Genomic DNA, 26796 nt, shown 5'->3' on the forward strand with positions numbered 1-26796 from the left:
CGTTGCCGTTGTTCCATTTATGTCGCGAAAGTGATATCAACGTCGTTGGCGGCTGCTGGGTATAGGAGAGTGGGGGGAAAGAACCGATGAAGAGAGTCCGCTCCCTCACCATAGAGTGCAGATGCACAAATGAAGGGTCGATAAAATGGTAATCGCAATGGTAATCGCAATGTTCGTCGCAATGGTTGCCGCGCGCAGGTCCTGTTTTTCTCCCCCCGGTGGGCGGGGTTGCATATCGATGCGACATTCGTGCCGTTCGTGTATGCACGTGGACTGGCGTGAAATGATTTGCTGTGACGGAAGTTTCGAGGAGAAAAGTGACAAACAACGGTGGATGAGCGGTGGAGTGGTTCAGCGGTTGAGCAAAAAACACAAACAAGCGCGTACGGCGGACTGGAACGTACACTATACTGGATGTGCAGGCCGGCCACCCCTCACCCCGCCGTGGACAGGCTCCTTGACTTCAAAATTCTATTCCGTATTTTTGTTGTGAGCGAGTCGATGGTGATTTGGCTGCCATTCGTGACGTCCCTCTTGGGCTCCAATTGAGTTCCTCCTGTTGGTACCTTCGCCCAACTGCTGCCCTTTATAATGGCCTGCTCATTCCGGCCGACAATGTCCGATTCGGAAGCATCCCTTTTATTACATCCCGACGGTGTGTACGTGGATGATGCCCCCACCCCTGAGTGGCTTCCCTGTCTATGTGTGCTTCCCTCTCTCTGTGTACTTCCCTGTCTGTAAGTACTTCCCTGTCTATGTGTGCTTCCCTCTCTCTGTGTACTTCCCTCTCTCTGTGTACTTCCCTGCCTCTGTGTGCTTCCCTGCCTCTGTGTGCTTCCCTGCCTCTGTGTGCTTCCCTGTCTGTATGTACTTGCCTGCCTCTGTGTGCTTCCATCCTCCACGTGATGGGAGTAGCCACCGTTGTGCTCCTCTTTCCTTCCCTGAACCCTTGATACAATAAAAGATTCCATCCCTTTGGAGACACCACTCTGGTTTCTTGCCTGGCTGGAGGGCACACCGTAATGTTTTTTCTGGTACGAGGTGGCGATTCCCCCCTCCGTTTGTACATCGTCCCCCCTAAGTGTATCATACTTTTCAGTGACTTCTTTTTTCTCCCAGTGGAGTGGTTCCCTCATAACGTGCTGATTCCCCTTTGCGTGTGTATTTCCACCAAGGGGAGAGTTGTCCTCATCGGGATGGACAAACGAATGACACGATGTGGATGAGCCGAATGTCCCTATCGAAATGTCGTTCCCACCACTGTGCAGCGTGCTAAATAAGAGTTCTCTAATTTTGGTGTAGTTTTTATTTAGCAATATTAACTTGTTGTGATAGTTGTGTGCCTGCCTCTTCCAGTGGGAACACTCCTTGGTTAGCTTATCGACATGGCTCCGCAGCTGGTGAATCGTTTTCTCCTTTTTCTTTTCCTCCTCCTTATTTAGGTTAACCAATTCGCATACCAGTTTTTTAAGTGCTTCCTGCTTGTCGTCCCCATTTCGGAACGTTAAGATGTGCGTGCCGTTCTGGTGCCCCCTTACGTCGCCGGTGTGAAGAAGAACCAACGTGGTGTCGCCTCCCATCGTGGTGTCTGCGGCGATCGTGTTGCTGTTCGAAGCTGCTCCGTCTACGCCTTGTCCTGCATGTTTCCCCGCCTCTTCCCCCACCTCTGCCTCTTTCCCAGTCCATGTCCCCTTTGACGAATCCCTCCTGCTCGTCCTGGACGGGGATTCCCCTGAGAAGGGACTCTCCCCATTTCGACTTGCACCTCGCCCGTTGTTCTTTCCATACCTTCCGTGGGTCATTCCTTTAAAGAAGGGATCCCTGTTTTCCGTTTTCACATAAATCAGCTGCTTCCTTTTGTTTTTAATCTTTTTGCAGTCGCTCGCCATGATGAGCGTGGAGCTGGTTAGCTGCGGGGGGAGGGGGAGAAACCGACGTGCCTTTTTTGTAGCGGAGTTGTGATAGCGGCGGTGTGGCAGTGGCAGTGTCGCAGTGGCTCCGCAGTGCACCCGTGGAGAGTCGCGTGAAAGGGGCGATGGAATGTCACCCCTTCCCGTTCCTCCCCCTCCTCCTCCTCATTTACGCACGCTCTTCTGGCATTGCCTCGGGTTGAAGCAAAAGATGAGACACACGCCGCAGGTCTTCCTGATGTAATTGAATAGAACTTTGCAGAGGACGCTTTGCCTTTTGTCCGACTCGTCCAGGTTTCCCATCTGTGAGGGGAAGCGGCGAGGGGATGGCATAGGGAGAAGCATACCGGTGAGCTGCCTTACCGCAGCTTCAGACCTTAGGCTGCCACCCCTCTTACCTGCATCTTTCGAAGCATCTTGTTGAGCGAGGTGAGGGAGGAGTTTAGAAACTTCGTCGACGTTTTCTCGTTCCTGTTTTGGCTCCCTTGTGTGTTGAATTCCTCCCTCTCGCAGCCCACCAAATCGACGAAGGTCAGGACGCCGTAGTAGTCTCGGGTTGTCTCCATTCCGTCGTGGTGAGTGAAATCGGACATGTTGACGAACAGCTGGATGATGGCGTGGGAGCGACTCGACCTGGCGCGGGGGAAGAGAGAAGCGGGAAGGGGGGAGGCGGTCGAGTGAGCTGCTAACCCGATGCGCTAAATGGGTACATTAGACCGATGCGTCGCCGCTCCACCGCTCCGTCACTCCGCCGCTTGGCCGCTTGGCCGCTTCGCTGCCGAACCGACCTCCTATTCTGCGAGGTGGCCTCCACGTTGCGCATCAGACAGGCAGTGTCGATAATCTTCTTGGCCATCTCGAAGCTCGAGATGTTCACCACCTTGTAGGAGTGCCTTATCGTCTTCAAATAATAATCCTGTGTGTAGAACGGAGCGTTCCTGTCGCTGACATTTGTCATGAGATCGACAAGCCTATCTCCAATAACTTCAAACAGACTCAAATATATCGTTTTATTTCTCAGCTCATTGCACTTGACTCGATACAAGTGATGCAGGAAATGGTGGATTATCCCTAATTGTTCATTCGATCCGAAGAGAGTATACGTTTTTCCACTTCCAGTCTGTCCATAAGCAATGATAGTCTCTTTAAATCCTCTACAGACATTATGAATAATCGTGTGTCCTCCTATTTCGAGAAAGACTTTCTCATTGTCATCGTCTCCATCGAATACCATGTCAAAATGATACTGCTCAATTTCGAAATCTTTGTCGAAGTAGAGAATTGTCTTATCTTTTGGGTCTGTGTGTAGAGTTGGTTTTTCCTTCTCCTCCAGTTTTTTTATGCGTACAACGACGCTTTGCAGTTTGTGTGTCCGTGCGTCATCTGGACGACTCGACTCAGTATTGAGGCCCTTCTCCCGCTCTCCCCCTACAAGGGAAGGTGTGTGACGGGATAGAAGTGAGACGGGGTAAGTTAGCCTTATACTGTGCAACCAGTAATAAGTACACATTCGGGTCTATTCTTTCTCATTCCTCCCTAGAAGAGGGTTTCCCCATCTGGGAGGGTGGTTGTGGTGGTGGCGGGGGGACCCTCTCCTGGCCCTGTCCCCTAAGGGGATGCCTATTGACAAGAGTTCAGCTAAGCCATTTTATTTATTTATTCTATTCTAATTTATTCTATTCTATTTTTTTATTTTTTATTATTTTTTTTCTTTTTTTGATCCGTCCAGGTTGCACCGACGACGAGGCCGAGGCCACCATGCAGAGGAAGCGGAGCGGGCCAGGTGCACTTGCGCATGGGGGATTCACTTCATTTGGCTTTTTTCTCATATGGTCCCCCTGGTTGATATCATTCCTCTCCCATGTTAATTTTCTCTTTTCCGTTTTTTCCCCTCCGTTTCTCACGCTGCGCTATCTTCGACAGGGCCCCCGATTCGCTGTAGGCCCTCTTCTGCATCTCCGCTGCAGGGGGGAGGGGGAGAGGCGACTCCCGGGGAAAAGGGCCGCTCATTTATCTTCCGGGCATGGCAGCGGCGGTTAAGCGGAAGGAAAGCGGCGGGCGATCGACACTGAGGTGAATGCTCCTGCCATGATCGCCCCTTTCCTTCCGCTTAACCGCCCAAGCAGAGCAAACGACCCACGGACTCCCAAATCAGCACTATATACAAAGATAAGAGGGCGCAACAGGACAGCGGCCCGATGAGGACTCTCCAATAGGATATTTTTTTCTCCACACCTGATCGCTCTATGTACTTTTCTCATGTGCATCCACTTAGGGAGAGCATAGTACCAAGTGGGGGATTTTTTTTTTTTTTTTTTCGAGCTGCTCGGCACGTCGAGAGTGGAGTTCCCCGGGGGGTTCCCTTTCTCCTGCTTCGTCTGCATCGTCTACACCATCTGCATCATCCACATCACCCGCATCATCCGCATCATCCGCATCGTCCGCATCATCCGCATCGTCCGCATCATCCGCATCGTCCGCATCATCCGCATCGTCCGCATCATCCGCATCATCCGCATAATCCGCATCGTCCGCTTCCCTCATGTGGGAGCCCGGACAGGGCATCATAGAGGCAGCGCCGCCCCTGGGAGAAAAAGGAAGGGACCACTCTCCCTTTGTGAAGCTGGCAGAGCAGCGGCCAAGTGAGCACTCACAGCGCACGCGACTTGCATTTGCGTGAGTTCCTTCCTGTCAAGAGGAAGGTTTTTTTTTCCTTCTTTGGGAGGTCTATCCTCTTGGGGGGGCCAGAAGTCGATTCATCTCAACGGGGAAGGTTCCTCCTCGCCCACTGGGGGAGACGCACAGGGGGAAATCGAAAAATTGGAAAATGGAAAAATTGGAAAATCGAAAAATTGGAAAATTCAAAAATTGGAAAATTCAAAAATCCAAAGAAGTATAAAAACGTTAAACGTTTGGAGGGCGCTCCCAAATGGTTCAGCCATTGCAATATGGGGGGCATCAAATGGAGGGGGGAGAAGACTCAGTGGTGAGTGCCTCTAGAGGCGGTGGAGAAGCTCCGCTGGAGCTGGGTGACGTGGCAGCTACGTCTGACGTGACTTCGGGCATCCCTTCTGGCATCCCTTCTGGCATCACTTCTGGCATCACTTCGGGCATCCCTCCTCCCATCACTGGGGTGAGCGGGGATGAGAAGAATGTCCAACTGGGAGAGAGCCCCCCAAACGTCCCCCCGTTGGGCACCCCTTCAATGGATGAAGAAGACAAATATGGATTTCTGAGTTACTCAAATTACTTCTTCCTAGAGGAACCGAACTACGTCAACACATATTTCGACGTGAAGGACATTTTAAAAAACACCAACCCGACATTAACGAGCTTTTTCAAATACATCGCTCTCTTGTCTCATGTGATTTACTTCGATCAAGTGGAAGAGAAAAAATTGCTAACGTCCACTGATGTACAAAACATTAAGCACATTTTGCTGAAGAATGAACAGAGTAATATCACTAGCGATACAGTCGCGTACAGCTGCATCGTCCTCCTTCTCGACGTCATAAAGTTGAGTCCCCATTCGGGTATAAAAAATTATGTCTATTGCCAGCTAGCCAAAAATGCACAGAAAATTGAGAATCTCTTCTTTCCCATTTATTCTTATCAAAAAGGGAAGCATCGAGATCATTCCTACGTCGTTCGAAAAAATGAAGCCATCTTCATAAGTGATTTCGTAACTCTGAATGTTATTAATCTGCTCAATGGGGAAGACAAACTGACAAGGAACTACGGACTCAGACTTTGTCTCCTCTTTCGTCACCACTTGAGTGGATGTAATCACCTTGTGCATATCGTTTTGAGAATCATTTTTAAAAAAATAAATTTCGATGAATTTACTTTGGCATTACTCGTCCTCACAAAGTGGACTCCTTTCCTATCGCACGATGTTCTGTACCACGTGGTGAGAGGCCTCTACCACAGCGCAGTGGGGCGGTCAAGTAGGAGGGAAATCCCCACAGCGGGGAAGCACACCACTGGGGGGGCCTCCACGGAGAAGCTCCGCCAAAGGGATGTCGGGGGGTCCCCTCCAGACGGATGCACCGATGGGGAAGTGAACCAAGCGGAAAAGCAGAGACACACACAAGGTCACACACAGAGCTACACCCAAACAGCAAAGCTACACGTTGGAGAAACCAAAAAAGGGCCAATCCTCGACAACCCATTCACTTTCACCATAAGTATGTACCTCGCAAAAATCGCCAACAGAATGAACGACATGTTCCCCTACGTAAGTTATTTTCTTTTCAGAAAACTTTGGAAAATGATTAACAGTCTGTTCAGCGAAGAGGAAAAGCCCTGCGCCAGTGAAGAAGCAGCCATAACTATTCTCCGTGCGTACTTTCACAGCACAACTATTTTGAGCCATCAAAATGGGTTCCTCACAAATCTGCAAATCATTTCGATTAAATTTTTGTTGATGGTGCCACAAACGACCTTGATGAAGAGAAGACAGCTAACCTATTTCGCTCTCAAAAGTCTGCTATTTTTGATGAAAAAAAAAAGCATTCATGTGTTCCCATTTGTGGATGACATATCGGGGAAAAGAAACTCCTTCGACCAACGGGTGAGCAGTTTCCACTTTTCCTATTTCTCCTTCGTGTCCACTATCAGAGAGTATGAAGTGGTAGCCTGGCTAAACCGTCTGCCGCTCTGCCGTGGCGACAGCCCTGCCCTCTTCATGTTTGTGAAAATTGTCTACCAGTTTTTTAAGGCAGCCAGTGGGGAAAATTACCTGACCCGTTCAGAAAGAAATGGGGGATCCATTTTGCCACGCCTTGCTAATCACTGCAAAGGAGAAAACTCAGGTGAAGTCATCGCAGCGGGTAACCATCCAAACCGCTTCCAAATGAACATCTTACCCAGTTTGAGTCGAGCGCACCGCGACCCGTTCATTCACAACTTTGTGTGCACCTTGAGGGAGAGTCTCCCCATCGAGATGTACCACCCGGATGGCTACCCCAAATGGGATGACAAGTTTACACCCGATTATGCAATGGAGGAAAAGGAACACCTGCCGGTAGGAAGCGGAGGAGACCAGCTAGCCAGTCCTCCCCATAAGGAAAATTCTAATCAAGGGGAGGAAAAAAAAAGATCCAGCTGCGAAAATGACAGCACGGGTGGGGAAGAGAGGGGGCAATTCTGCTTCACCATAACGTTGAGCGATAGCGGGGGGAGCGACGATCGTAACGATAGCGACGATGGCGGTGTACGTGACGGATGCGACACCGCGGAGGAACACTTCCCACAGGAGAGCATGTCCAAATTGGCGAAGCCAGACGGGCGTACTCGACAGCGAAGGATGGACCTCTTTTTTGAGAGGTTTGTCCAGTTGGCGAAGGAGAACGAAAAGGCAAGCGACATTAACGTGAAAAAGCTGGACATAACGCTGAAGATAAGGGGAGGAGGGGGCCCGCACAAGGGGGAGCAACATCACCGGGAGGAGCGGCAGCAGGGGGAGCAGCAGAAGGAGGAGCGGCTGGAGGAGCACCCCCTGCAGGAGGATCCCGAGGCGGAACGAGAGACCCACTCAGCCAACGAACGCACTGACCAGGCCGAGGGAGAACGAGTGAAAACGCACCATCCCAGAAGAGAAAGTAACCCTCCACCGAAGAGGGAGGACGGAACCTTACTCAACAGTAGGCAGCCCAAACCCAACACTGGAGATCAGGCGATGGCGGAATCAGAAAAAAGCTCACTAAGTGATGCCATTAGCGAAATAAGTAACGGTCAGAACAGTCCACCCAAGAAGAACACCATAAGGGATTTATTGTACACACAGGTTAAAACAGACAAACAAGGGGAAATTCGAAAAAAAAATGTCTTCCCCTACTGCTACAAATGGCTGAAGAAAAATAAAATAAGACTTCAAAGTTTTGTGAGTAAGGATAAATTAGAGGACTTCACATTTGGAGAGTCTTTTTTTGCCCAGTTTAAGAAGGCATTTTTAAAAAAAAAAAAAAAAAAATATAGCCGACCTTGGGACCGCAGAGGAGTTAATAGGACATATGATTTTGGCCAAGTTCACGACGAAAGGGAGGGATCACCATCGGGAGAAGACATTCCAGATGATTCGACCTTATACAGAGTAATGTTTATAAGGCTGCTGTTCTTCCTGAACCGGCACAGCTCTGACAGTGTATCGATCAAAATGTGTATTTTTAAAACGCTGACTATTCTGGGGAAGTATATTGTATACGATGAAGATGTAAGGGAGTTTGTCCATCTGTTAAATTCATTCTTCCACATTTTTGTGCACAATAAGGGAGACTCTAATGTGGATACCCACTTGGATGGGGTGGCAAACAGTGAACTCATCGGTGAGACATGTCACACGAGCAATAATGTTAGCGGCATGAGTAGAGGTACGTACATAGAAGGAAGGCCCAATTTTAACTACAGGAGGGGAAGTAAATACACGCATAGTGGGACTGACCTGAACCATGATGATAGGCTATACACGGTCAGGGGGATAGGAGGGCACATTACATCATCCGACTTGGAAACACGCGACGAGACAAATTCTGACCTCTTCTTAAGCGATCTGCTGCATCGCAGGTTGAGAGATCCACCTGGGGAAAGCGGCAACTGCACTTCCTATCAGCAAAGCGGTGCTTTCAAAAGTGCCATGCAGACGTGCCTGCTCAGTGTAGCCGCCAACTTAGGGAATTGCACAAATGGGCACCTCCTGAACTGCCTTTTCCACTCATTTTGCAGCAACGAGTTTGTTCCATTCTTCCACCTCCTCTTTACACTCCGTGCGGAAAAAATTGTGCACATTTTGAGGGACCCCTTTTTTTATTTGCTGATAGATTGTCAGGAGACCAAAGGGGATTATTCCCCCCGTGGAAAAGCAGACGAGGAATATGGAATGTCGTCCAACCGCGTAACAGAAGGGGCGAAAAAGACAAAAAAAAAGACTTCCTTCGATACGCTCGTTAGCCGCGTTAAGGGTGGTCGCCGCGTTTATTTTCTCAAGCGAAGTAAATTTTTTCAAACCTTCAACATTTGCCAGCATGAGAATGACCACCCAGCTAGCTATCACAACGTGAGACACCTGTTTCATTTAGCCCTCGTCAGTTACGGGAAGGGCCAAGAAGTATCGGCGGCGTTACGAAGGAAGGTTTACGTTTTTCTTAGTATCTTAAATCATATTTTTTCGTTTAAGGAGAAGGCCACACCATTTTGGCATGCCGTCAGGGGGACTCGCCAAAAAAAAAAAAAAAAAAATATGTACAGGTCAGGTAAATTCACCAAGTGATGGCAACCAAGTGTGGGAGAAGGAAAACCAGAGGGGAGGGCCACGCGTCGGTTGGGGTGACACCCGTGGCGAGGCTGGAGCGGGTCAGCGTCTTCCACAGGGGAGTAATTCGGGCGAGTCGGCAATTGATCAAGAGACGCATCCCAGGAGGGGCAGCGGTGGTGGCGGTGATAGGTATAGTAGCAGTGGCAGAGATAGCACCGATAGCAACGGTACTAGTGACACCCCCCCATCCACGTGCGCCTCATCAGACGACCAACCCAGCTCGGCGGAGAGGGACCACCCATCCGATTGCAGCTCCATTTCGTCCATGTCGAACAAGTCCCTGCGAAGGAAAGTGCAAAAAATGTACAGAAAGTTACAGCACCAAGAAAAAGTAGCATCCGAAGAAAATGTCCAAGTAGCCAATTTAAAAAAAAATGAAAATTCCCTTTTTTACCTGTACAGGTCAGGTAAATATTGCATGTGTGCAGGATTTTACAAACATGGCTATTCTATCTTTGGGAAGTTGTTTGTCGTGGCGAATAGTGGAGATGTAAAGCTGTGGTTTAGAGTTTTATTAAATTATTGTAACTTTTTTTGTCGAAAGAGGAGGAAGTCGTATGGGGATTGGAAAACTTTTTTAAGTTCGACAAAATTTTTACTGATTTCTGAGCAGTGCATGAAGGAGATACGGATATTCCAACAGAACTTTTTTCTTTTTGGCTTTTTTTTGAAGGTACAAATAAACATGTACCGAGCTGTAGAAGATCTGCTAACTCTGGTGAGTGACATTCGGGATGAAATAAATTTCACGCTCACTTATTTTGTCTGTAACATAGAAAGGATTATCACTTCGCTGGTGGAGACTACACTGGGGATTCTGACCCTTGCCGGAATCAGGCATTCATTCGCGGGTCTGTCCAAAAGGGTCCTATTCCTTTACGTCGTTTTCCTGAAGTCCACGTTCGTGCTGTGCTCCTTCTTGCGGCACAAGGTAATCCCCTTTTTGTTCCTCAGTCCGTCCTTCGTGCTGAGAGCCCCTCCCGTGGATAGCGGTACAGACAGCAATGGAAGTAGCGGTGGAGGGAGCAGCGGTGAAGGGAGTAACGTCGAACGGAGCAGCGGTGAAGGGAGCAACGTCGAACGGAGCAGCGTCAGACGGAACGGCGAACGAAGCGGGCGACGGCGAGCCGTGTTCAACATAGGCAGCTGCATACTACACGACCTGGTGCACTTTTACCTAAACAAGAGCAAAATCAGAAGGATGAGAAACAACATTTTCGCGAAAGAGATGACAGACACACAGGGGAAAAATTTTCCAGACGTCTTCGACTACGTAATGACCCTATGGAGAGTGGCAGCTTGCAAGTTCTTTTTCTATGAACATGTTCAGAAAATAAAGGAGCTTTATCATCAGTTCTTTAAAGATGGCATGGTGAATAAAAAAAAAATCTTGGCCTTCATGAAAATCTATTTGGAGGTTTTCTACCGGATGGATCTGCCAACTCCTCCTCGTGTTTTTTCATCGGTGGCAGTCCCGTATGTTAGCAGTTCGACCTACGTGTACAGATCGGTGAGTATAGGCGAGATGGTGCCTTCTCCAGTTGTGGTGCCATCCCTCCTCTCCCCGTGTATAGTAAGCCTCATTCCATATTGGCTCTCCACCCCCCCCCCCTCTTCGCAGATCAAAGGAAGAGCCCCCTCTGAAGTGGAGTCCCTGAAGTGCGTAGGCCAGCTGGTCTCCCACAAGGTAACATATAAGAGGCGATATGGGGGAAAAGAAAGGACCCCTTTCCGTGGTCGCGTAGGTCACGCTATACCTATATGATATGTTTCACGTCCTCCCATCCCTTTCGTCCTTTCCCCCTTAAGGCGGCCACTGTGCGAGACTTCCACTACTGTAACGTAAAACTAATTTTAAGCAATAAAGTAATCCGAGAGGTCAACGTCAGAAATGAAGGAATCAACATCACCTACACGGCCCACATTAAAATGGCGGAAGATGAATGGAAGGATTTCGCCATTTTTTTAACCCCCCTCGATGGTAGAAAAAGACTGCTTGGTCAGGCAAAAGCGACTGTTTTGTATTTTAAATATGTGTGACGGTTTTGTGACAGATTGGTGACCTTTCTTGTGACCCTCTTTGCGACTGCTTGTGCTGTCCCCTTTGAACGGACCATCATACGTGCGTTCATAATTGCGTTACTCCTTTTCTTTCCTTTTGTCCCTCTCCCCTTGTGGGGATCCGCCGTCGGTATGTCCTCCCAAGGTCACGCTGGGCTCGCACGAGAGTAGGATCCTTCTTCCCTGACCTGTGCCTGCCCCATTTTTGCAACAAAGTTGTCTGACTCGTGCAGGCGAATTGGTGAAGGCACACCTGTTCTACATTTGTGTTCTGTTTGTCTTCCTCCACCTCTCACTGTGTGTCCATGTCGTGGATGCGTGGAGCAACTTTCAAAGCCTACCCATCATGGCGTCTTGTTTTTGTAACTAAGAAACCTACGTCATTGTTAAGAGATCACTTGGGTGTCGCGACGGGGACCTCTCATGCGAAATTGCCGCGTTTAAAAAGAAAAAAATGGGAATGCAATAAAATAAAATGAACAATGTGAGACGCCGTCCGCTTCGTCACCCAGCAACTACCCCAAGACCAACGTGGAACAAGCAAAAAAAAGGAAAAAAAAAAAAAGAACATAGCGTGGAAGGCGCAGTGAAGATGTGATGACTTACCCCAATAGTGACCTGATCATCCGGGGATGCCATGCCGCTCACTGGGGACGAACGGAACGAGGCGAAGAAGCTGAACGGGGAAGCTAAACAGGGGAGCTGAACGGTGTGCAGGACGTCACCTCCTCTGCGAAGGGAAGCATCTCGGTGTGTGATAACTCCTCGGGATATTGCGGGTTGAACGTTGCAGTTTGAACGCTGCAGATTGAACGTAGCCGACAGAACGTCGCGGGGAGGGCACTTTTTCCTACTTCTTCTCACCACCCACGCGCACACAGCTGGAAACATTTATTATTCCCTGGACGAAAAAAAAAAAAAAAAAAAAATCACAAAGAGGAATGGCATAATTTAGACCCAGGGAGAAGCGCAAACTGTTATGTTATCCCACCACATAAGGCCAGGAACGAGATTGCTGTTTGGGGAGGGACGCAGCGGAGGTAACCAGGAGGGAAGACGAAGGTTTTCTCATCGGAGGTGTGTCTCAATTTGCTAGCCTGCGGGAGGTGGTCCCTACTTTTCTTCGTTATTTACTTTCAGTCACGTGGAGAAAGTCCCCCCCCCTTAGTTATTCTTCCTTCCATGGGGTAGGCAAGGGAGACAGGAACAACGGAGGAAGAATCAAAGGATAGGGCCAGCAGGCGGACATATCCCCCAACAGAAAGGGAAAACTCCAAGGGCAGTGACGGCTCAACTGTTGCGCCCGGGTGTGTGTGAATAAGGGTTAAATGTCACGTAAGTTCGGCTGACCTACCAGCTGCGATTCATCTTACCTCTCCACACATGCCCCTCCCTTGGGGGAAATTACGGGGGCACAAAAATTGCTCATCTGTCAGAAGTTAGTTCCCTCCGAGGAGGAAGTATACCCCTGGGATGGACTAAGAGAGAGGTGCCTTTCCTCCTGCCCTCTCCTTCCCATCATCTTGACCCTCCATGTGGATTCGTCTCCAACTGCTTCCACTCCTGTTAAGCGAAAGGGATGCTCCGAGTGGGTCGACAACTCGATGGTAGAGGACGAGGGGGGGAGCGGCTTCCGCCGTGTGAGCACCGTGACCCGCGTGAATGCCGCGCGCCCTGGCCGTAATAGCGAAGACGACGAAGAGAGAAGGACCCTCCCCCCTAGCAGAGATGATACCATCCACTTGGAGGAAGACGAGACAGGGGAGTCTCCTCCGCTCGCCACCTCAAAAGGGATCAGCCAGCTCTCAATTCAAGAGATCAAGGTGGGGAAGCTGAACTTAAGATCGTTTAGACGCAAGAGGGAGGAAGAAAAAAAGAAGAAAAAACAGGATGGAGGTGGCGAAAATGACAAATATGGCGAAGACGCAGATGAGCTAGACTACATCGATGACCTGGATGACGAACGCAGGGGTGACCCCCCCAGTGGCACCCCCTCGTCCGACAAGGAAGACGTCCTTACCAAGAGCAGCTCCACCTGCACGGAGCTCCTGAATGGTCGGTTATTGCTAAGTGGGTACGAATTCGCGGCGGACGGTGAAAAATTGAGAGAAAAAAAAATCACCCACATTGTTAATATGGGAGGGGAAGAATGCCCCAACAGATTTGAAGCGACCATTTCGTACAGAACGTACTACGTGAAGGACGACTTGCGAGAAGACATGTTTTATACTCTCCTGGATGCGGCTCACTTTATCGAAGAAATGCTAACCAGTGAGAAAGGAAACAAAATTCTAGTCCACTGCAACAAGGGAGTTTCCAGGTCCGTCATCGTAGTTATATTTTTTCTCATGACCCATCTGGAGTTACCATTTGGTGATGCGTTCGATCTGGTGAAGAAGCTACGCCCTCTGTCTAACCCTAACTTGAGCTTCGTCTCGCAGTTGCTATGCCTGTTTCGGTTACGCAGGCGGCTTCGGATCAGTGCCGTGGAAGAAACAGCTCTGGTGGGCAGCAACGGAGTAGCGACTCTGGCGGGCAGAAACAGAGTAGCGGCTCTGGCGGAACCCCCCCAAGGTGTCGACCCCCCCGGAGAAGTCACGCTCATTTTCCGAATCGATGCAGCAGGTAAGGCACTCACGCTGACCAACCTGATGAGCCTCTCCCCAGATGAGAACGCCTGCACCAGTTGTGACAGCGCGGGTACGAAGGTCATAGAGATAGACCGGCGATTTAACTACGTGGTGACCACAAACTTTCGCGCATTCTACTTGTTGCTGCTTGACTCTACCTTCGAAGACGTGTGCACTCCCTTCTTTGAGCGCTTTGCCAGGATATGTCGAACCTTTTTTCATTGCTGCCCTTCCGACTCGGCCGACTCGACGGACTTGACCCAAACTATTGTTCGCTCCGACGTAGGCGAGCTCATGCAGGGACTCCGATTGGAAACACTACTGGTTAACGCCCTTCCCTGCAACGACGTGGCGTACCGAAAGGTGCAGGAGGTGTCGCAGCAGGTGCTGCAGCGGGGTGAGCACTAGTTGGGCAGCGACACATGGGGGGTACCCACTTGCTGCTTCTCTATGTGGGGGGCGACGACTCGACAGTATGGAAGCACGACGGCGTGGCAGCACGACCACGATCCCATCATCTGATTGCCCCTTCCCCCCATCTGCGTTAATTTAGTTTAGTTTACTTCTTTTTTTTTTTTTTTTTTTTGTCCCACCCCATGGCTATAACGTGAAACGCGAATCCAATTGGACGGCCAAAATGACTAGCCAAGCGGACTAGCCAAACGGACCAGCCAAACGGACCAAGTTTTCCCTCGTGCAATCGCCCGTTGACCCCTTAATATGCGCACCAGACATGTCGTGGAGAACCCTCCCCCCCGAAAAAGTGGGTGGCGAAAAAACAATTTCGTTCAGATGTCTCTAAGGGGTGTGTGTAAGCCGATCACAAGTTGGATGTAAATAGGGCAACAAAAAAAAAGAAAAAAATAATAAAATGAGATAAAATAGGATAAAATAAAATAGAATAAGATAGAATAAAATAAACCATAGGGTGTGCGCACAGGATGGGTGCAGAGCCTACGCGCGCATCCTGTGCGCACGAACGGACGGTGGAAATGAAAAGAGAAATATCTCGGCAGTGGAAGGGGTCGCAACGCATAAGGGGGACACATCTGCTGAGTGTTATCGCCCCCCTCGCGGCTCTACCCCCCCTTAGTCACCCTCCGAGAGCAGCTTCTTAATGTTGAAGGGGCGGAAGGGAATGCCGTCGCCCTTGTAAAACTTGTTCTGGAATTCGACCCACTGCAGCCGCAGCGAGTGGAGGAAGCACTCCAGCGTGTCCATGCAGAGGATGACAGCGATGGTGAGGATGGAGAAGAGCTGCGAAAAGACGATTAGATTAATAAGAACGGACATGAAGCTATCTTTCTTGAGTGAGTTCAAGATAGTTTGCTCGAAAAAGACGAATGACAGCTGCTGGTGCGCTAGGGACAGGGCCCATAGTCGCAGGTACGAAGCCGTGTTGCTGATTAGACCCAAAATGAATTCGATCGTCTCGATTAGCTGCTCGATCCATATTTCTGAGATGTTCTCTTCGTGATGGGCAGTTCCCACGGAGCCCGCTCCGAAGGACTCCATCAGGCCGTCGGGGTCATTGGGGGATGAAGGGCTAAGGAGGTGGGCCTCCATCTCGTCGTCCGTTGGCTTGTTTCTCCTCCTGGGGGAGAGGTAGTCCTCTTCGCGGTTGTTGGGGAAGGCCAAGTTGGGGCTTCGCTTGTGCAGGGTGGGAGGGGAAGCAGTGGAGTTCCCCATATTGGAGGAGTTCCCCCCGCTTGCCTCTCCACTCACCAGGTGGTTAAACGTGTGTGTCATCTCCTTCTCCTCGTGGTTAGAGTAACTCCCTACCCCGTAGCCGCTTCCCCTGTAGCTGCCCCCTCTTGATATGCCCCCCCGGAATCTCTTCTCCTTCATAATGTGGTACGTTCGAATGGCGGGCTTACACACGAACATAAGCGGGATGCACAGAACGAAGATGGCAATCAGGAAGGTCTGCACCAACCCCTGATGAGCGTAAAACTGATTCTCCGCTGTTAAGTCTTTCATCAAATACATATTAATAACGGTGTTTATGATGCCCTGCTTCTGGTACCCTCCGTAACCTATGGGGGTCACCCATTTGTATATGATTAGGAAGACTAAGTACCCAATAATAGAGAGCATCATCATCAGCTGAGGTAAGAATTCGAAAAAGAAATCCATGTTCCTCCGATAATGTAATGCATTCAATCCTTTCATTATCACTCCAAACGTCATATGTAAAAATCCGATGATGATGGAAAATTTCATTTTAAATGAGTTAATATAGGTAAGTTCATTTTCTGCCCCTAGCCACTTTGCGTCGAAACCGAAGAGGTACGGATCTGCATCTTCCATTTGGCCTGTCGCTTCATTCATCACTTTTCTCCTCTTGTAGTAAACGACGGAGTCGACCTGTTTATCCACTTCAAACATGGAGGTGAACAAATTGAGCGGCATGGAGAAGAAGTCATTATAGAGGAAGCCGGCGTAGATGGCGAAGAAGCCCATAAGAAGCAGCATATACCTTCCATCCATCAACATACTAACCATCTCGTTTTGATTTTTATTCTTCATGCGACTGTTTATGAGGATTAGAAAAAGAGCAAAGAGGAAGATACATACTCCGTGTCCTACATCGCCGTACATTATTCCAAATAGAAATGGAAAAGTGATGATCGTCGAAATGGCTGGATTGATTTCTCCATAACGGGGGATGCCGTACGTATCTACCATCGATTGGTACGATTTGGTAAACTTGTTCGTCTTAATATACGTCGGGGGGGAGATGTTTGGAGTGAGGACCTTATCGGACAACAACAAGGCGGAGACCAAATCGTTCGACGACTTGGTAATCAGCATGTGTCGAATTTTCTCCTCATCATTTGCACTGAACCAGCAATCACATCGCAACGTGATGTCACTTCCTTCGAAACAGTTCAAGCTATTATATATGTATCTCTCCTTTTTGCAAAACAGTTTCCACTCTTCTATGAGGCTGTTCTTGTTCGGCTCAACGACATTTATCAGGACGAAGATCTCATTTATGAAGTACTCCTCATACGCCTTCAATGCCTTCTCCTTATCTGTAATGATCTCTTTCAGTTCGTTCAATCTTTGCCTTGCCTGTTCATACGTCTTCGGCCAATCGTACGTCTTCACATCGTATGCCTGGCATATTTTCAGAATCTTATGGTATATGTTGCTTTGGGAAGATCCCTGGCAATACACAACGAAGACACTCTTCGGCTCATTCGTCTTTCCCTTGTCGTTTTCGATATCGTTCCTTCCATCCGCCACATCATCATCGTCGTTACCTCCGTTGTGTATGCGGGAGGATGGTGGTGCTCCTCCCCCGATACCCTCATCGACGTCATTCACTCCGTCGACTGCTCCTCCTGCTGCTTCCCCCCCTTTGGAAGAAATTGCACTCTCGTCGATGCTCTGGAAGTATGTGTATGTGTTTCCTCTGAGCGCCCTAAAAATGGTTCGGCTGAAACTTTCTTGGTCCTTCGTCTTTATTACTCCAGATATGTTCGTAAACATCATCATGTTCATTCCGTCCTTCATCATATTGGTCTGTAGAGACACACTCTCGTCATTCACCTCGTCGTAGGGAAGAGAGCTCTCCTGCAGTCTCCTTCCAACATTTCCATTCTTTGTCCCATCTGGGTTCAGCTGATTCATGGCGGTCAGTATCACGTGCTTCTCCTCTATAGCGTTGTTCCTCTCATCAACAAGGTCCTTATTATTATTGCAGAAACGAACAAACTGCACATGCAAACGGTTTAGTGACTCCTCCACTTGATCCAATTCATACACATTATCGTGTTCGAGAAAAGAGTCTATTTTACTTTTTTTGATTTTTACATTTGGCAATTTTTTTATATTCTCCTCCAGGAAACGAAGAATTCTCTCCATATCGTCGATCCTCTGGATATACTTCTTGTACTGCCTCTTCATCGTCTTCTCGTTCATATCGATAAACTGTATGTCGATGTTCTTTCCCAGGCAGTCTAGGTATTCTCTGGCTCGGTCTGAGGGCAGGACCAGCGTCCCGTGCTTCATCGTCTAAGGGGTAGGCGGAAAAGGTGGGTAAAGAGGCGCATTTGGTTATGCGGCACATGTCGATACGCGGCACATGTCGGTACGCGGCACAGGTGGATTCCCCTTGGGAAGTCCCCCCGCAGAAACTGCCACTTGTGCCAACTTACCTCCGATCTGAATATTCCCATGGGTACAAGTCTCAAGAGGCAACGGGTGGGAGGGCTTCATGCGGCGTGACCCGAACCATATAGCTGGGCCACGTAGAACACAGGGGGGAGTGGACGCGGCGTAAATAAAGGGAAAACACGGAATGTAGTAAAGCGCAGTGGAGTGGAACCAACTTTGTGATGCACGCGCAGTGGAGTGGAACGAACTTTGGGGTACAAGCGCAGTAACTCCAAAGGGGGTTCACCCGGCACGCACGTGACAACTTCGCATACGCGCCTGATTACTCAGCGGATGCCAGGGCGATCGGATAACGAAACATGTACAAAAGGATTTCACTCCAACTTTGTGCACATGTCTCATGCCATCCTGTTTCTCTCAATTTTTTGCGTTCCGTTCAGCTGGCGTCTTTTCCTCGCTTTTCTCAATTTCCGCGTTCTGATTTTTTTCCTCGCGTTGTGCCTCCTGGGTGATTTTGCCGTTTGGGCGAAAAGTTGGCGAAAAGTTCGCGACAAAGTTGGCGACAAATTAGCGATCACTTGGGGATCATTTGTCGCTTACGCTTACACTTCCGCTTCCTTACGCTTACTTCCGCTTGGCAATTTGGCTGAATTTTTTTTTTCTCTCTGCTTGCCATCAAAGGAACCCCTTCCCAAAAAAAAATGAACGTAAAACGTACGGACGCACAATGGCACCATCGCGCCATCGCGCGGCATATTTTATTTTTGCGGCCCCGCAGGTACGTACGCTCGTGTACGCGCGTTTGTGCCGGCATGCGCCTCCCCAATCTGCGTGCTCCAGCACGCAGTGATGCATACATATATGCGGGGACTTTGCAGCAAGTTCACCGCAAGTTCGCTCAACCGCGCCTTCCCCCCTGCACATGCACTTCTCACCGCGGGGGGAATTTCTGCATCTGCGAGGGGGGAGAAGCCCTCCCATGCGCGCGGGGTGTAGCTCGCGGCGCAGTGGTGTAGGTGTATACTAATGCGTCCCCACAAGTTTGCCTTTACGTGAATTTTTCATGTGTATACTCTTTTCCCCCGCGAGGCGAAGCTTTGCCAATTTGTTACCTGACCTGTTCAGGTAAAAAGGAAAAAAAAAAAAAAAAAAGCGAAAAAGGAAGGAGGAAATATTTGGCTAGCTCAACTTTGTTCAGAAAGAGTTTCCCACTCCAGAGTAAACCATGTGATAAACCATATGATAAACCGTGTGAATGTTTTTCCTGCCGCTCATCTGTTATGATGGTTTCGCGCCACGTCTCCACCGAACTAGGGGTTTTCCCGTCCCTCGATCCGCTCTGTCTCTCCCCATTCGCAAATTACTGCCAGCGCTTTTTCTTCCCTTTTTTGTATGACCCTGTTCAGGTAAATTTTCGCTGACCTTCGCGCGAACACATGGCCAATTGGTCTGCATTTAAGGCACTTAATAGGCAGCGGGCGCAGCTGTTCTTGCGGTCTGACGTGGCTTTATACACCACATCGTACTGGGAAACAACACACAAGGGGGGGGATGTCCCCGTACTGAGGCACCTTCTGCTTAAAACTGCTACATTGTTTGTGTTTAAAAGAAGCAAACGAAAAAAAAAAAAAAAAAAAAAACGAAACGAAACCGTGAATGGGTACCAGCCCTACACAGCGGGATGGCCAACATAGCGAAAGCGAAAAGGACTAAAAAATAAACGTAACCATTTTGTGTCTGTGTTGGAGGAGGTGATCCAACCGCGTGAAGCGATAAAAGACAAAGCTGTGTCGAATTGAAGGGCACAACGAGGAAAGAGATCTGTCCATTTGGTTTCTTAAAAGGAAAGCGACCCACGAATTTGTCCCCGCACAGGGGTGCCAACCAACCGAACGCTTCTAACGAGGCACTAAGTGTTACCGGCACGTATCCCCGTTTTGAAAGGACTTCCTTCGTCACCACAGATAGTGTTGCAAACTACATCAGTATATGGGACATGCGCGTGATGGTTATCACCTTGTCGAAACAGCACATAACACAATGGTTATCTGTACCCCCCCTTCGCAAGGGTGGAACACGGGACGCACAGCAGAGCCAACCACTCTTCGTAGAGAGACGAATCCGTAGAGGGAGAACCCTCACTACAGCTCCTTAAACTGCGACATGTCAATCTTATCGGGGAAGAAGCGAACGTTTTCGGTCTGTTTGTTTAGAAGCTGATTAAAGACGGGGTTCATTTTTTTACATGTGCTTAGTAGCAGCTCCAAGTGCGGGACGTACTGCTTCATTTTCTCGTTCGTCTCTGCATAGTCCAGTGCGTCCAGCAAATACAGCTCAAATTCTTCCAGCTGCTCTATGGTCCTAATGGCGGATTTGATTATGGGCTGCCTATCTTCACTCATGTCGAGGGTGGTGGAGAGGAAAACTATCCTAGTGAAGTCGAAGGTGCCTTTGACTTGCAGCTTCTGCTGTGCCACGATGCGGTCTTTCAGCATCCTTAGGATTTTCTCCGTCATGCTCATTTGGTCCGCTCCGCCGAGTTCTTCCCCCCCGTCAACGCTGCTAACATTGCTACTACTACTCCCCTCGTCAACGCCGGTAACACCGCTCCCGCCGCTAACCTCGTTAACCTTGCTAATGCCGCCCCCCACCAACTTGGCGTGCGCCTCCATCACCTTGTCATCGATGAAGGTCAGCACGTAGACGTCAATGAGCTTTTTCTTAAACATGTCCGTAATGATTTGGTCGATATTCTCCCCCTTAAGAATACAAGCAATCATATATTCCACCTTCCCTTTAGCCTTCTTCTTCCGTTGGCTTATAATATAAGGGTTCAAAAAGGCCTGAAGCTTTACCAGCTTTTTCAGCTTCTCTGTTTCATTCCCCTTCTTGTACAGGTGAATTTTGTGATTTATGACTTCTTCGTATACGTCGTTTTCGCTTAAGACATCGATGTATTTTTGGACGTGTTCATACTGGAGGTGATTTATTTTTTCCATTTCTTCAATCATCTTCTTTTTTTTGTCCACTTCTATGAACAGGTCTCTGTCGCTAAGAAAATGTCCTGTGACTTTGTCGACACTCCTTTCGAATGAATTGAGAGGTTTCTTTTGAGGGAATTTTTCCCTTCTTGGTGATCTCACAGGGGGTCGAAGAAAGCAGCGCGACCGCTTTCTTGTCTCACAGTTGGTGCGGGCAGTTGGTGTGCTGTGATTCCCCGTCACGCCTCGTTTTTCCACTTGGAGGGCACCCCCACATACGGTGCGCAGCAGGAGGAGGAGGACTGCCACCCCAGCTGCGATGGCCCTGCCGTTCCGCATGCGCCGCCCCTCGCATCTCTGCTTCCTCCGGTTTGGCATTTCCTCTGGGGAGTCATTTAAAAGAAGCAAAAGAAAACAATTCGGGTAGGCCCCCAACACTCTCCCATTTGGAGCTACGCAGGGGTGGGTAAGCTTCAACCATGGAGCAATTGCTACGATAGTGGCTCTGCGCTTCGTTGTGCGGTTCGTTTCTTCGCTTCGTTTCTAAGCTTCGTTTCTAAGCTTCGTTTCTAAGCTTCGTTTCTAAGCTTCGTTTCTAAGCTTCATTTATGCGCTTCGTTATGCGGTTCGTTTCTGCGCTTCGTTCTGCACTTCGTTTCTGCGCTCCGTTCTGCACTTCGTTTCTGCGCTCCGTTCTGCGCTTAGCTTCTTTTTTTTTTTTTTATTTCCCGCTACCCCTTTAGGCATAGACAGTCAGAACGGTTGCTGCTCAGCAGTATATCCCCGTATCACCGCCCTCGCGCTTCTTCCGTTTTGCCCCCCGTCCCCAATTGCGCGCCAGCCTTTCTGAATCATTTCTCCCCGGAGGGGAAAAGAATCATTTAAGATGTTGCCCCTGCCGGAGGCGTCGCTTTCTTGTTTTCCCTGAGCGGCTCCTTTGCTGCAGCGGCTGTGTTTTTCTCTTTTTTTTGCCGCTTCGCTCTCTTCGCCCTTTTCGCCTCTGCAGCGGTGCCCACCAATAGGAAACCCCTTCCCCCGCAAAGAGTGAGTGCGAAGTGAGGCGGAGTACGCCGGGCAGGACCGCGGGGACACATCGCCTGTCCCTCTACATACTTCCAGCGCCGTATATACGTATCCTTACCTATGTGTACACATGGTGCCCCCTGGACTGATGCCCATTTTATGTTTTACCGCCTCTACTCAACCCCCTTCCGCAGTGGAGACTCGCATGCAAAACGTCAAGCTGGTGAAACCCGTGGTGGTTGGCACTTACGCCTTCTTACTCTCCCAGCAGGTATGTGCCCGGGATGGAGTTCGCCTCAGAGCTGTATCGTCCAGACGGAGACGGTTGAGCGGTGTTGCCTTCACCGCACCGTTTGAGCCGTATCCTCTGCGCACTTCACCCTCCGAATGCCCCCCCTCCCAACACAGGAGAAGCGAAAGTTCGGAAACATGACGCACAAGTGGACCTGCCTGTTGCGCTGCCCCAACTATTCGGACCTCTCTCTCTTTGTCCAGAAAGTCGTTTTTGAGTTGGACCCCTCTTTCATTTACCCCAAACGAGGTTAGCTGCCTTGGACTCGCCCCCCCGTCGGGCGCCCTGCTCCGATGGCCGCTCTGCTCGGGTGACTGCTCCTCCGAGGTAACCGCTTCGCCCCACTGGAGACACCGCCCTCTTCTTCTTCCTCCTCCCCCCAGTTTACACGCAGCCCCCCTACGAGGTGAACGAAATAGGATGGGGCGAATTCTACCTGACGGTTAAGATTCACTTCGCCGATGTGTCCCTGGCGCCCGTGAGCATCATGCACTTTGTGAAGGTAGCGCGCCTGGGTTGGCCACGCCGACTGGTCGGATGGATTGACCGGATTGGCCCACACATTGGTCTATGATTGTTAATAAGTTACGTTACGTTATGGATAGCAAATTGTGCACACTTCGGTCCTCGCACGTCACTCCTCATTGATGTTTTGTTTTTTTTTTTCTTTTTCCGTCTTAGCTAAACACGGATTCGGAGTCGGCCTGCCCCCCCTGCGTCGTCAACGAGGTTAGTGCCACCGGGAAGGACGCGCGATGTCACTCCTGTGCTGTTCGCTTGTAGCTGTCCATTCCCGCTCCACCAGCCTATGCCTCATAGCCGCTTGCCTCACCGCCGCTTTCTTCACCCCCCCCTTCAGACGTACGAAGAAATAATCTTCCGAAACCCCACCGTCAGCCTGTACAATAAAATCATTCAGAGCAACAACAGCAGGACGGCCCCCCACAAGTATCACGACCACTGTACGTGCGTGGTGGAAATAGGCGACCCACCCGGGAAAGTGGCCAACCGTCTAAGGGGTCAATCTGCTAAGCGGCCAAACTGCCAACAAGGCAACCTTCCAAATGGCTCACTTCCCCCCTGCAGTCCTCAAGTACGACTTCCAGGAGGAGACATACACGAGGAAGTACCTCCAGTTCCAGTCCAAAGTGCAGGAGGAGATATGTGATCTGATGACCGAAGCAACGCAGCTATCCAAGGAGGTAAGGCGGTGCATCAAGCGTGAGGGAGAAGCTTCCCCGCGCACCTGCACATGTGAATGGTACTGTCGGCGCAGGTGTACGCATCGACAGAGTTGTAAACATCGACAGAGTTGTACACATCGACAGAGTTGTACACATCGACATAGCTATACACATCGACATAGCTATACACATCGACGCGTCTGTTCTCCCCTTCCCTGCATTCACAGATAAACGAAACACAGCAAAAATACTTCACACGTAAGGAAGGTGTCACCCCCCACACCCACACCGATACGCATGAGAAGAGTGCTGCATCAACAGAGTGCAGTTCCACATCGAATAAATCTTCTTGTAACAGTGCTTTGTCTCTATTCTCCCCCCCTGTTAGTGAAAGCCGAAATGGGTGTCAGCAGCGACGACAACTAGGCGAAGCGGATGCCGTCCAAACTGCCCCTTTCTCGAGGAGATCCCATCCCAATGCATTTTAAAAATACTTCACTCATTCTACACAGACAGTCATGCTGATGTGATGTCAATTTTGACGACGCCCTTCGGGTCAGTCACTTCTATGCTCACGCGGGGAAGGGGAAATAACCTCACTTTGGAGTGGCCCCCCCACGGGAAGTGCACTTGGACTTGGACTTCCACTTCATCTTCAATTGTATTTTTCTTGTTTTTCTTTTTCTTCTTTTTTGTCTTTTTCTTTTTTCCCTCCTCATTTGATGCCGCCCTGTGCAGGTAAATGTCCTTTACTCCACGTAACCTTCTCTTCGCTCTTACAAAATAGCAAAACCCATTCTGCTTCTCTATACACGGCGTTCTTCCTCATCCGCGGCGTCTCCACCATGCAGCTGCACGTGACTCTGCAGGAAGAGCCCTTTCAATAGATGGACGTCCTGCTCCCCATTGGCTAAATTTAGGAACACCTGCGGGGCGATCAGCTTATTTACCTTCTGGACGATCTCCCGCTGATCATTCATGCAGTGGACTTCACTGCATTGCTGTGAGAAGGTAACGATCTGTTTCCTCTCATGGCAGTTTGCCTTTATCAGGTTGAGAGCGCTTTCTAGGGGCAGTGAGCTCGGCTGCAGTTCCGTCTGAGCACTCTCCGTGGGGGTATGCTCTGTGTGAGTACCCTCCATGTGTACCCCGTCCGGACTGCTTAACTTGCCACTCGCGCGATGCCCCTTTCGGCTCCCCAAGAGGAAAGGGTAAAACATGGCCCTCTGAAAAGTGGTTACTGTTTTGCCTTGCCTGTTCAGGTAAAAACCTTCATCACTTTGGTACCCTTTGAAATTTTTCCTTCTTCCTCCTCTCCTTTCGATGTTGTCACTTATCATGAGGCAGTTGTCCGAGACGTAGTTGAGATTGACTCGGTTGGGACGGAATACGTGGCAACATAGATTGCATCTCTTTTTCGATTTGCCCCCCCCCTTCTGTGTGATCCCTCCTGTGTGAATGTGCAGTGGAGTCAGGGCCTCCCTCAGGGGATACTCATAATGCTTAAAATGGAACAAGAAGAAATAAAACACCTTCAGCACTAGGTAGCTATCCGAGTTGCAGAAAAAGAGGAAGCAGTAGGTGGATCGGATCCACTTACTCCCCTTCTCCTCCTCCGCCCCCTCTGGAAGAAGTGGCATCGAGCGGAAGGAAAAGAATCGCATCGGTATTTTTCTGCTAAAGAGGAAGAAAATAATCAGATTCGACTTGTGCTGGACGATGCTGATCGATTTAAACATACCTACATCATCGTTGGGGAGACAAAACTCACAGGAGACTTCGTTTCTCGTCACTTTGAATCTGCTAACAAACTTCTTCACGCGCAGTTTGAGGTAGACGCGGTGGAGTGGGTCATTCGATTGGGTGCTGACCTGCCTTCTAACATGGCTGCCCCTCCCCGCGATGTGTATGCCCTCGGCGCAAAACCCCTTGATGTTCAGGGCCAAGACCTTCCGCCTCGGGGCGCTCCTTAAGCGGCACGGTCGATGGGCCGCCTTGTGCTTGGGCTGTTCAACTGTATGGTCTGTTAACTGCGCTTCAACGGAGGTGGCGGTGTGGTCACCCCGGATGGCTCCTTCCCAGGTGGCCTCTTCCCGGGTGACCTCTTCCCGGGTGGCCTCTTCCCGGGTGGCCTCTTCCCTGATGACCTCTTCCCTGATGACCTCTTCCCTGATGACCTCTTCCCTGATGACCTCTTCCCTGATGGCCTCTTCCCGAGTGACTTCTTCCCCGTCTTCTCCCCCATCGCGTCGATCGTAACAACTCCAAGCGGCGCCGTGCGGGTCGTTCGCCCCCTCCACGAAGTGGATAGTCTCCTCCGCCGAGTGCCGCCCGAACTGCTGCTCCCTGCGGAGGTAGCAGAAGTCGTGCACAGGCAGTCGCAGCTGGTATTTGTAGAAATGGAGGTACGCGTAGTCGGAGTAATTGCAGAGGCTTATACACAACCCCCTGTTGCCATATCTTCCGCACCTTCCGGACCGATGAATATAAGTCTCCTTATTCTGAGGTATGTCTAAATTGATTACCAAATCGCACACGATGTTATCGATCCCTCTGCTCATAACATCACTACAGACGACAACCTTCACCTGATTCCTTTTCAGTCTATTAAAAACATTCATCCTTTCCTGATGGTCAATCTTGGCGCTAGTGTAGTAGCAGCAGATGTTGTGTTTGTTTAGCATCTTACTGACTTGCACCCCCTCATATGTGTTGTTAATAAAAAGGAAGCATTGGTTGAATTTTATTTCTTTTACTACCTTCAGGATGACCTTCATTTTGTATTTCAGCTCCTCGTGCTTGTTCATCCCTTCGTTATTCACCGTGATGAAGCAGTGCCTAACGTTCCGCAGGATGGGCGAGCTGAGTGCGTCGGCGGGGGGGTTCTCTCCATCACTCTGGTTTGCAGCATCATTCCCGTTTGTGGCATCAACCCCCTTTGCGGCATCAACCCCCTTTGTGGCATCATTCCCGTTCACGGGATCACTTCTCTCCTTCCCATCCCTGGCGCTCCCCGCTGCGCCCCGCGGCTCCCCAGCGGACTGCTCTATTCCTGCCGCGCCTTCTCTATGAATGATGACCGAGGTGCATGTCTGCACAAATTCGAATTGCCTCTTCCGCCTGGCACACATCGCAACGTTTCGCTTCTCCTTTACAATCTTGTGTAAAAGGTATAGAATGGAAGTCTCGTCGTGGAAGACGCTCTGTGATTGCAAGATCTCTTCGATGGAGTTTATCCCTTTCGGGTTGTTTCTCCGATTTTTTTTTTTTTTTTTTTT

At 49.7% G+C, this 26796-nt stretch overlaps 7 protein-coding genes across 7 annotated transcripts in view; 3 read left to right on the plus strand and 4 right to left on the minus strand.

Moving 5' to 3' along the window:
* Positions 1–434: 434 nt before the first annotated feature.
* Positions 435–4454, minus strand: C922_02924 (hypothetical protein; the record flags this gene model as incomplete). The annotated part of the gene is made up of 6 exons (XM_008818522.1): positions 435–1910; positions 2088–2213; positions 2309–2543; positions 2699–3338; positions 3815–3871; positions 4244–4454. The coding sequence occupies 6 exons, from the start codon at positions 4452–4454 to the stop codon at positions 435–437; spliced, it is 2745 nt and encodes a 914-aa protein (XP_008816744.1).
* A 385-nt stretch (positions 4455–4839) lies between these two features.
* Positions 4840–11262, plus strand: C922_02925 (hypothetical protein; the record flags this gene model as incomplete). Its single annotated transcript, XM_008818523.1, has 4 exons — positions 4840–9055; positions 9156–10732; positions 10844–10909; positions 11032–11262. The coding sequence occupies 4 exons, from the start codon at positions 4840–4842 to the stop codon at positions 11260–11262; spliced, it is 6090 nt and encodes a 2029-aa protein (XP_008816745.1).
* Positions 11263–12887: 1625 nt separating this feature from the next.
* Positions 12888–14321, plus strand: C922_02926 (hypothetical protein; the record flags this gene model as incomplete). The annotated part of the gene is made up of 1 exon (XM_008818524.1): positions 12888–14321. One exon carries the CDS (start codon positions 12888–12890, stop codon positions 14319–14321), a length of 1434 nt encoding a protein of 477 aa, XP_008816746.1.
* A 681-nt stretch (positions 14322–15002) lies between these two features.
* Positions 15003–17933, minus strand: C922_02927 (V-type H+-transporting ATPase subunit I; the record flags this gene model as incomplete). The annotated part of the gene is made up of 1 exon (XM_008818525.1): positions 15003–17933. The coding sequence occupies one exon, from the start codon at positions 17931–17933 to the stop codon at positions 15003–15005; it is 2931 nt and encodes a 976-aa protein (XP_008816747.1).
* A 2246-nt stretch (positions 17934–20179) lies between these two features.
* Positions 20180–21049, minus strand: C922_02928 (hypothetical protein; the record flags this gene model as incomplete). The annotated part of the gene is made up of 1 exon (XM_008818526.1): positions 20180–21049. One exon carries the CDS (start codon positions 21047–21049, stop codon positions 20180–20182), a length of 870 nt encoding a protein of 289 aa, XP_008816748.1.
* A 1198-nt stretch (positions 21050–22247) lies between these two features.
* C922_02929 (YEATS protein 4) lies at positions 22248–23944 on the plus strand (the record flags this gene model as incomplete). The annotated part of the gene is made up of 8 exons (XM_008818527.1): positions 22248–22313; positions 22451–22583; positions 22718–22836; positions 23016–23063; positions 23194–23296; positions 23421–23536; positions 23746–23776; positions 23907–23944. 8 exons carry the CDS (start codon positions 22248–22250, stop codon positions 23942–23944), a joined length of 654 nt encoding a protein of 217 aa, XP_008816749.1.
* Positions 23945–24324: 380 nt separating this feature from the next.
* Positions 24325–26796, minus strand: part of C922_02930 (hypothetical protein) — a gene marked incomplete at both ends in the record, with an annotated part of 3846 nt that continues 1374 nt past the window's right edge. The window contains one exon of the mRNA XM_008818528.1: positions 24325–26794. Coding sequence (XP_008816750.1) covers positions 24325–26794 — 2470 coding nt within the window. The remainder of the gene's footprint in view (positions 26795–26796) is intronic.

Source organism: Plasmodium inui, assembly GCF_000524495.1.
Source record: "Plasmodium inui San Antonio 1 unplaced genomic scaffold supercont1.11, whole genome shotgun sequence".
In the NCBI taxonomy this organism is placed as follows: Eukaryota; Apicomplexa; class Aconoidasida; order Haemosporida; family Plasmodiidae; genus Plasmodium; species Plasmodium inui.